At 31.1% G+C, this 11,150-nt stretch overlaps 1 protein-coding gene across 6 annotated transcripts in view; it reads right to left on the reverse strand.

The window, feature by feature from the left end:
• Window positions 1-11,150, reverse strand: part of LOC106462061 (single-stranded DNA-binding protein, mitochondrial-like) — a 54,554-nt gene that overhangs the window by 9,162 nt on the left and 34,242 nt on the right. For 3 of the 6 annotated variants that reach the window (XM_022389189.1, XM_022389188.1, XM_022389187.1), the window contains exons 2-3: window positions 4,998-5,127; window positions 1,953-2,049 (exon numbers count right to left, since the gene is read on the reverse strand). In XM_022389189.1, coding sequence (XP_022244897.1) covers window positions 1,953-2,049; window positions 4,998-5,033 — 133 coding nt within the window. In that variant the 5' untranslated portion in view covers window positions 5,034-5,127. The other 3 variants (XM_013921940.2, XM_013921941.2, XM_013921942.2) reach the window with 3 other exon arrangements.

The raw sequence follows: 11,150 nt of genomic DNA on the forward strand, positions 1-11,150 counted from the left end.
TTACAAACAACAATATACCGTAGAGTGACGAACATAACAGATATATATATATATATATATATATATATATATATATACACACACACACACACACACATATATACTAGCAAAAGTACCCGGCTTATAATTTGTAATATAAGGAACCATTTCTTTTCTATTTGGGTTTTGGCATAAAAAGATGTGCACGAGCATGCGAACATACATGTAGATAAGTAATAATACCCAGGTGCAAACCCTCAGGGTCCACTTAGTATGGGTGTAAAATTTCTGGTTCCTTGGTTCTTTCTTCTTGGAGCTATGGCAGTCACACATGTCTGTGATTTATATTTCTAATATAAAGAACCACTTCTTTTCTATGTGGTTTTATGCTAGCTTGCCTCATTAAAAAGATGTGCACACGTTCACACATCTAGATAAGCAATAACACCCAGGTGCAAACCCTTAGGGTCCACATGTCCTTTTATTATTATACATATAAAACCAGGTTCACTGAAATATGTCAAAATAAATGAAACTTGCATACAACATATACATATCCAAACCTGTAAGGGAGTTATGGGACAAAGCTATATCAAGTGCATGACTTGGTTTAAACCTAGAAGAGAAACATATCACTAAGTTTTATAAATCAACATGAGCTGGTTTAAATACAGATGACAGATTTATGATCAAGTTCTACCAACCATTACAACCTGATTCACTTCTGAACCCACATCATCCAGCTCAATAAAACAGAGCAACTTAGTTCCCACACTAGATCTTCTAATTGTACATGACTCAATTGTACTTTAACATTAATTAATATCTCCAAGAAGTTATTTCTGAAATCTGCTGCTAGGACTAACATGATGAACTGACTTATAACTTAAAAACTCTGCTGAATCAATAAATCAATGGCAGATACCTTAATGTAGTACTGGTGTCTAAAGAAAAACTTTTAAATATAATTTATCTCACTCAAATAGCAGAAGTAGATTCATAACTTTATTCAGGCTTTCTACCATAGTCCCACAAAAAGGAGGGATAAAAACCTTAAAAAAAATGGAATGTGGTATGGGTTTTCAGACAAAAAAAAGAAGGAGAAATTAGGGACCCAAGCTGACACAAAAGAATAAACTTTATTGTAAGCAGATACCAAAAAGTCAGAAATCTCAAGCTTGTTCCATCATATTTTTTAGTTTGAATTATAACTTAAACAATTCTATATACATAAAATTAAAGGATAGAGAGAATATGTCACAATTTTCTAGTTGTTTCATACTACCTGTCACACCAAACATGCTCGCCCTTTCAGCCGTGTGGCCATTATAATGTGACGGTCAATCCCACTATTCATTGATAAAAGAGTAGCCCCAAAGTTGGCGGTGGGTGGTGATGATTAGCTGCCTTCCCTCTAGTCTTACACTGCTAAATTAGGGACGGCTAGTGCAGATAGCCCTCGTGTAGCTTTGCATGAAATTTCTCTGTTGACTATACTATTTTTCTCCAATTCTTTGCTTCAAAGTCCAGTCACTGGTCACAAATGCACTAACTCTAAAACACTACATCATCTAAATGGCAAATTAATTCAAACATAAGAACAAGACAATGTGCAGTTTAATTCTGGTACTCCTTAACCCTAAGTGCACAAGGTCAGTTCACTGTACAGATCCTGTATTGGACAATAAATGTTTACCATAATTCTGAATTTTGACTGAAAAAGACAGACACTTTATTCTACCTTTAGGAAATGGATGTCACTTATAACAAGAGTATCGAATCCAGTCAGTGTTTTCATATAGTATGATATAAGTTACATAAATTAAGCCAAGAAGTCTTCACTTTAACTTAAGTCAGTTTTTGGTTGTAAGAAAGGTTGATTAATATGTTATTCTAATTATTACTGGTAAATGATATATCGTAGTTATGGAAATGAAACTAGTTCCCTAATGAATGTTAAAGCATAAACTTACTTTTCTCAGTATAGATCCTCTCTTCACAATAGTGTCGAAATGATGGCTTTATAAAATTAACATTTTTAGGGCAGTTCACATTTTGTCGAAGATGAAGCTGTAAATAATATGGACAAAACAAAACAGACTACTTTAGGCTGTCAAAATAATTATTGATTTTTTTAATATGTAACTGATTAATATTAAAATACCGTCCAATCGTATTCTACAAATAATTGTGCTATTCTTATTTATAGATGTTTGAATATTGTATGATCATAGACCTTTTTTAATACAAAATTCATAAGAACTAAACACTCAATACTGATATTTTAAAACATTTCTCTATAGATTTACTTTTACAAGTGTACTATACACAAAATAATAACTAACTATAACTGTTATAATTAATGATATTTTTATCATATCACACAAGAAAACATAATCTTAGCAAGTAATTTACAAAAAAGTTGAGTTTCTTAGGAAACAAAAGAAAGCATTAATGTTTTATTATACAAATATACATTTTGTAAATATTAAATAATATTGGCTAAACCACTTATAACCCACAAAGCTCCTGCATTACTCCTTCTTGCCACCAGATCATACTAACACTTGCAGCAAACATCTTTCTATTAAACAAACCAGAATTTCACCATAATAAACATGATTTAATTCTCATACATATTTTTCACATGACAAAAAATAAAGAAAAATAAGTAATTATCATTTTGACATTAACACCAAGCGACCAATCTGCACAAACACAGGAACTGCTTCTTTCCTTAACCAATAATATGAAAGTGTTTCTTAAATGTTAAGGAAGCATTATACAACTATTATATATATAAAACTAGCATATTTAAAGTAGGCATCCGAGCACCAGAATCTTCTAACTTGTGACAAATGTTTTGAAGATCTTCATGACTTAGTTTTATTTCAAGGCAGAACCACAACTAACTGAATTAATCTTAGAGTTTTAAATAAAATAAAATCTGAATTCTGTATATTTTTATGTTGGCATACGATATATACTGGACTTTTTAATCTACTAATTAAGTTGTGCAAAAATTTACTGAATATCATTATTCACTCAGTTTGTGAGGACATTACTTATTTGAAATTGAAAACTAAAGACACATTAAAATTATCAAATAAATAAAATTGAAACTGTTAAGAAACAAAATTTTAAGTTGTAAGAAAACAAATTTCACTAACTGTGTTAGGTTAATGACACTGCAGTTAAATATTTTATTACTGAGACTGGAAATGTTTAATGTTAAAATAACTTTGGAAACTAACTGCTGAACTGTTGACCGGTGTTTATTTTTTAAAAGAATTTTAATATATAGACTGAGATGTAGAAACATAATAGTAATAAGCGTTCGTAAAACAGTGTGATATACTAGCATACCATACATGGATGTCAAATCTATAGGCTAAATATTCAAAGTAATGAGTATGATGTGAATGTGTTCGAATGGGAGTTTAATCAAATGTACCATTTTTTGTTTCTGTTTATCTTCGGTTTTATTTTGTTGATGAGTATAACTTTCATATATTTTATCTTTAAAATCTTTGTTTTTTTAGATAAGATTGAAACTCTATATGAGTTTTGGTTGTCTATGTTTGAAGTTCTATGTTTGTGTATGAAGTATTGGACTGTTGTGATTTTGTTTTGTTCATATTTATATAATGCATCAATATGTTCCAAAATGTGTGCGTAAAGGTCTTTCAGTTCCTCCAAAATATATATATATATATATATATTGTGTGTGTGTGTGTGTGTGTGTCTATATATACATATACATACTGCATGTGGTTTAATACACTATGATTTTAGTGTAGCATTTTTGTCCTGCTCTGTTTCTCGGCCACAGCATTGTTTTCTGTTGCATTTCACGTGTACGAGGAGTAAACTATGTGATCTTTTACTGTTTTTCTGTGTTATGTTGATTGTTAGTGTCAAATGTTTATGACTTAACAATTTAGTTGGGATTGTGTTGTATATTAAATAATGATCATTGCAGGAATGTTTCTGTTTCTATATTTTTTAGGATCTGTTGTCACTGTGTATTTCTAATTAGAAAACAACATTGATGTACTTTTCAAGTAATCCAATTTTGTAGTAGTAATGTTTAAGGTCTTTCTGCGCATTAAGTGAGGAGCAGTTTCAATTCATTCTCTTTAGTTCTCCTCCTATTGTTCCTCTATTGACATGATTGACGTATAATGGAGAAACATCAACTTTTTACTTTCTTTGTCATGCAAACAATTTTGTATTTGTCCATCTTGGATTTTAGTTATGTCTAAGAAGACTAAGTTTTCTTCTGTGTTCGGTAGTTGTAATGTGAAAAGGATTTATGTGTGCAAGTTGTTTAGGAAGTTGTAAAACTACTGTAATGCCTTTTCCATCGTTACATATGTTAATATATCATCGACTACAATTCTAGAGTTAAACCTGTTGTGTTTTTTCATTTATCAAGAGCTTTTGTTTCTAATGTATGCATGAATATTACAGTAAAATGTGACTGATGTTCTGTTATCTATTGCTACTCCCTTTGTTTCTAATGTATGCATGAATATTACTGTAAAATCTGACTGCTGTTCTGTTATCTATTGCTACTCCTTTTGTTTCTAATATATGCATGAATATTACAGTAAAATGTGACTGATGTTATGTTATCTATTGCTACTCCTTTTGTTTCTACAGTTTCTCCAAATTTAAAATAGCTGTAGGACACGACAAAGTTAAGTACTATGTGAATGGTTTCTAAGGTTATGTTTTCTGGACATACATATTCATTACATGAGGATATAAAGTTATGATGAGTATTTAATGTCATAAATATGCACCAGGTAATAAGGAATAAGAGGCATTAAAAAGTTTGTGCATTATTCAACCAATTCAATATGTTTGTAGCTATGGTTGTAAAACTTCAAGATCACCTGCTGCCTAGAATCAAAATAAATCATTTCCTTAAATATAAAAAATGGTAATTATGAAGTTTTTCATGAGGAATATCTGCGAAAACTAAAAACAATATACAAATCTATTAAACTCACCTGTTGACGAAAACATGTCAGTGCTCTTTTCCACATTACGTTTTCAGGATTTTTCTTTATCTGTTTATGTCAATAACTCTTTAAGGAGGAAAACAATATTCAGCAAGATTTTTCTATTCAGTATACCTTCCTATAAAAGAGAGTGACACATTATGATAGAGAATAAATATGTACAAATATCATTTGAGAGAAAGCAAGATTCCAATTAAATATACATCAATGAATACGGTTCGAGACAAGAGCAAGCATTTCTGGGTTCCCCAAGTAATGTATTTTATCATATTTACAGCTGCTTTGATTAATAATATTGGTTATGCTATTATATTGAATGTAATTACTTTTTATTTTCACTTGTCATTTATCATTCAATTTTCATTATAGATTGTTTTACTGTTTTTCAGTGTTAACTCTGAATTTGTACTTAGGACTAACCGAAATCTCTTTACCTGGCCAAACCTCATGAGGTATTATCGGATTTACAGCCAAAAATATCAATAGCAGTGAGGATACTCAACTGATGAAACAATCCAGTCTAATTTCTATATAGATATGTAAGAAAAGTATATTTAATTAGCTATACTGACTTATTTTAGTTTTGGTTTAAGTACATAGCTTATTCTGATGGCAAATTATTATTATCTACACCAACAAAAAAGTGTAGAATAATTTTCAGACATCATTATCAATATGTAATAATTGTAAAAGTGAGAGAAGTGCTACTACAGTGATATGAAAATAGGGACAACAAGGGATCTTTTAAGGCTGTTCTAGCACACGTATGTCGTGAAAAAGTAAAAATTTAAAACCACCCTTTCTTTTTTCAGGAAATTGTATTCCTTTTAAACTTGTAAACAAAAGTACGTGCAGGCTTTCACTACTGCTGATGGCAAACTCGCTACATACACCAAAAACTCCATTAAAAAAATTAAAACTCTTAATTGGAGCATAAAATTTTTTCTCCCAAATATATAACTTTTGCCCTCTCGTCTTATTGCAGTCAGAATATAGAACAAAATTACTTGTCTTTCTCCTGTCAACACATAGTAACAGAGGAAGATTGACAAACATTACAACTTGTTGAAATATTGGTATGAATCTACTTTTATAATTCTGTTTCTTCACTTATCTGATTAAGTACGTGAACAAAATTATAACATGTAGGCCTACATTGATGGAATTGAAATTTCAACCTTTTTCTCAATGTTTCTTTTCTTTTATTTTCCAAAAACAAAATTTCCTGAAAAAATAAGGCGACAGAAGGTAATCTTAATTTAAACAAATGAGGTCAAGCCTTAAAAATATCATAAGAATATTACATTGAGCACCCATATATCTTATGAAGAAAATGTTAGTTAAAACTAACAGCATATACCACACAAACATTAAATCTGAGCTTGCCAAGAAACAATGGCAAAGCATAAAGATATTTCTCCAAGAATTTTTAAGGGGGTTAAGGATTAGATCTACACACCACTTGCTAATATTTGTTGCAAGGAAAATAATAAAATTGTCCTGATAATCACAGACCTATTAATCTTATATCAGTGGTGAGAAAGGTTTCTGAAAGTCTGATAAAAGATACTTGGCAAACTCATTTAATAAAGTTTAAAATGATGTTGAATAATCAACATAATTTCACTTGGGAAAAATTTTGCATTATTCATCTTTTTAAGCATTTATTGTTTCTGTAGATGAGGATAGAGATGTGAATTTAGTGTAACTGAATTTTAGGAAAGCATTTGATTAGAGCCATGACTTGTTAAACAAATTATCTCTATAAATGTGGGAGATAAGCCGACTCATTGAATAGAAAAATAGCTGGATGTAAGGAATCAGAAGATTGTTACAAATATTGTACAGTAAAAGTAGATTCAGGTCACAAGTAAGGTACCTTAGTTTATATCTAATTAAAAAGAAATTCTGTTAACAAACAGGTTTTCATCTAAACCTACAAAACTTAAACTTATTTCTTTTAATATTCAATTTAAAGGAATATTGTTCAAACTTCTAACAATTATGAACACTTTACTCAACTCTTTAATAATAATAATAATATTTCTACTTTCTAGCTCAAAATTCTAAGCTACTTCTTTTGACTTAAGTGAGGAGCATCACACTGACAACAAGGGGCCATTTGGTCCTTAAAGGCAGTTCATGCACATCACCCCCTCCCCATAAACAAAATGGGAAGCAAAAATTAAACCACCCTTTATTTTTCAGGAAATCTCCGATTCCCCTTTTAAGCTGCCATTAAGTGCTAGTCATATCCATTATCGTAAACAGCAAATCATTCCACGTGCTTTCAACAAGCATCGTTTTTTTACAGTTTTATCTTCCTCAGTGAATAATTACTAGTGCTAAGACTTCTGTTGATTGAAAGTCATTTAGAAACATATTTAGGCAATTGATATTTAAATTAATTTAGTTACTAATTCTCACATCTTTTCAAATTTTCTCTTGGAGCATTTTTATAGAGCTTGTGCTTATTTTTGTTATGAAGGCAATTTTGTTGATTTTATTACCTTTACTTTCAGAAAGCCTTTGATAATACAATACAACTTAGTAACTTAGGTGTTTATGGAACAGGTGGAAAAAATTTAATGAACAGAAAATTAGAATACAAAGAAATAACGTAAAATTTAAGAATACCCTTCTGGTTTAAAAATCTTTCTCAGCTGGAAATGACTCCTACTCTGCCAAAATTTATGTTTTTCCCTTATTCCGACCATTCTAAAAAATTTTAACTTCATCTATCAGATATCCTCTATCTCTTCTTTTTACAAGGGAAAATAATTTTAAATATCTTAACATATCCTAATATAATAATGTTGCTGTTACTAATACATGCTGGGTTCACAGACTTACCCAAAAACACAAGATTTTAAAGGTTTATCTAAGTTTACTCTTTGCAAAAAACAAACCTGAACTTTGCAAATCATCACGAATATTCAATTTTATTGAATAAAAAGTAATAAAAATATTTCAAAAACTTTCTTATAATATACATTTATAAAATTAAAGCATTTTAGCATAATTATATTTTTGCAGATATATATAATATGAACCAATACCTACTTTTCAGTAGTTAACAAAAAAACATATTTCAAACCTTCCAAATAGGATGATGCTGTTTAGCGAATTTTTAAAATAATATTAATAAATTTAGTTAAAGACAAAAGCTCAACTACTGCACACACAAAAATTTATAAAGGCTAACCTTGCAAGAGTAAAACTAACGTATGAGCACTTATTCAACATAATAAAACACACATATGAAGCGTCTGCGGTGACACCAAATTCTGTCCCATTCTAATTTTCAGTAATTTTTCTTAACTTTATTCATTTAACTTTTTGTTTTGAACAAAACATACTTCGAGAGTATTATTTCTCATTATGTAAACGGGTCTAACTTTATAATTAATATTTATTAAGTTTACCAAGCCTTACTCACATACGAAACAGTTTTTTTTACATTATTTATTTATTATACTTATAAGTTATAGTTATACTACAGTTATACTCAAATAATACTGTTAATGTGATAACGTACGATATAGTAATAACTAATATTAACAGCAACACAAAACGTACAACTAGATTACATTTTCATTGATTATAAATGTACTTTAACATTCGTTTATTTATTAAAATAAAATTACCAACTTGTTATTTAATTGCATATACTAGCATATCGAAAAGGAAATTCATAAAAAATAATAATGTTTTACCGTTAGTTTATAACTTATCGTACGTCCATTCGTAAAGTACTAAGTAAAACCCGAAAAACTTCGTTCCGCTAAATAGCGTTACAGCGTTCAGCACCCATACGCACTTTAATAATGTTTCGTAAATTAGGTAAAACTAAAAAGCGGAACATTAACTAAAAAAATATTATTTAGAATGAAGTTAGAAACATTATATAATACCTAGCTGACTAGTGTTTTTATTAATATTTTAAAGTATACTTCTCTGTTTTCAAACCGCTGAATAGTCAGATTTTCAAAGAGTAAGAACCAAATTTCTAAAAAACTATTAAGAAGTTTGGTTTGAATTTCGCACAAAGCTACACGAGGGCTATCTGCGCTAGCTGTCCTTAATTTATCACTGTAAGACTAGAGGGAAGGCATCTAGTCATCACCACCCACCGCCAACTTTTGGGCTACTCTTTTACTAATGAACAGTGGGATTAACCAACACATTATAACGCCCCCACGGCTGAAAGGGCAAGCATGTTTGGTGGAACGAGGATTCGAACCCGCGACCCTCAGATTGCGAGTCAAACGCCCTAACCACCTGGCCATGCCGAGCCATAATTAATTTGTTTGTTTGTTTGTTATTAAGCACAAAGCTACACAATGGGCTATCTGTGCTCTGCCCACCACAGGTATCGAAACCTGGATTCTAGCGTTGTAGATCCGCAAACATACCGCTGTGCCACTGGGGGGCACCATTATTAAAAAGTAATCCTTAGAAAAGTGGCAAGATAGAAGTCAAGAAGTCTTCAAAATATTACTCTAATTTCTTTCATTACACTACAAGATGAGACAGCTTCCATATCGCCATGAGCGTCGAGAACCAGCACGGGCCCTGGGGCAAACATCTTCGCCAGGTCCCCTTTATCTGTCTTTTTTAATATTTTTAAGAACTTATTAAAAAAGAAGATCCTAAATTAGGACAGCAACGAGTTCATAAACAAGGCAAAATCATAGCAGCAGCCGTTTTTAGCTCACAGTATGAGCGTAAAAACGTTAATAAGGTAACAAATATATATTAATTATTACTCAAATTATTATTTCAATCATTATTAATGATTAAATGATGATACATAGCCTAAAGGTTCTTTGTGAGCATTACAGCATAACAAGGTTTCATTCTCCGGGCCCATTGGCAGTTGCCTCCCTCCTACCCAGCCCCTCCCCCTGTCGGCGGGCCTGCATATAGTCTAGGGAAATTTTCACTCGAAAGGGAACAAACTGTAACAATTTATTCACCACAGTGCTTTTGTGAGGTCCCCTGAACAACATACTAACAATCCTGTGAGCTACCGGCATGGAATATATGCCTAATTTGCATAAAACCAATATCGCCGCCAAACATCTATATATTGTAATATCTTTACTTCTTGATGACATATTTTCACAACTTAAGATTCTAAAATGGGGTTTCTTGATATATAGAATATCATAGAAATCACAAAGGTTTGATCGGATGAAAGGTTCACTAGCATAATTTCAATATGGCCGCCAAATACTAATCTGTTACAACAAAATTGTTCCCATATTATAGTTTTCTTTAAATTTAAATACTTCAATGGCATTTCTGAAGACTAAGGTGTATAGGGACATGTAACACTATTCTCTAAATTCATTTTTGGGTCCTGAATACGTTTCTGTACTCGATTGATAGATGATAAAAGATTTCTCCAAATATGTAAAGTAGAAGTAATTAAAAATGCAAGCATGCGTTGCAGAATATTATGAGCACCACATTTTGTTTCAGCCGTCTTGCCATTTTCACTTAATTGCTCTAACAGTCCTAGCAATTCATCCAGTTTTTCATGTACAACTTTTACTGCCTTTTATCTTGCACTCCACCATGTTTCTGATTCACGCTTGACAGAGATCTTAATCTCCTGCTGCAGTTCGTCCCATCGAGTTGTTGAATGAGCAAAGAAATTATAAATGACTTGCAGCATGAAGACATGCTAAGTTCAAACTATGGTTATCACAGTTTATAAACACTGCTTTTGTATTTTTGTTCAGAATTCTTTGTTGAACGCTTGACAGATGACCTGACATGACAGCAGCATTATCATAACATTGCAAACAACAATCACTCAATAAAATTCCATCTGATTTTAATTTTGTGCTTATTGTTTTCTTAATATTGGCAGCGTCTTTTTACTTTATCTGAATAAAGTCAATAAATGACTCTTTGACTTCTACTTTTCTTGTCTTAAAGTCAATTTCAACAACCCGAATTACTTGGGCCAATTGCTCATGATGGGCTAAATCAGGTGTGAAATCAAACAGAATACCATAGTATTTGTTTCTACGAATTGCTGACAAACAATAATTTCGCACATATGAAGTCATGAGATTTATAAACTCATTTTGAATTTCAGGAGAAAGATAAGATGTTGAAGTTTGCTTG

Source organism: Limulus polyphemus, unplaced genomic scaffold (genome assembly GCF_000517525.1).
Source record: "Limulus polyphemus unplaced genomic scaffold, Limulus_polyphemus-2.1.2 Scaffold1086, whole genome shotgun sequence".
Classification (NCBI taxonomy): domain Eukaryota; kingdom Metazoa; phylum Arthropoda; class Merostomata; order Xiphosura; family Limulidae; genus Limulus; species Limulus polyphemus.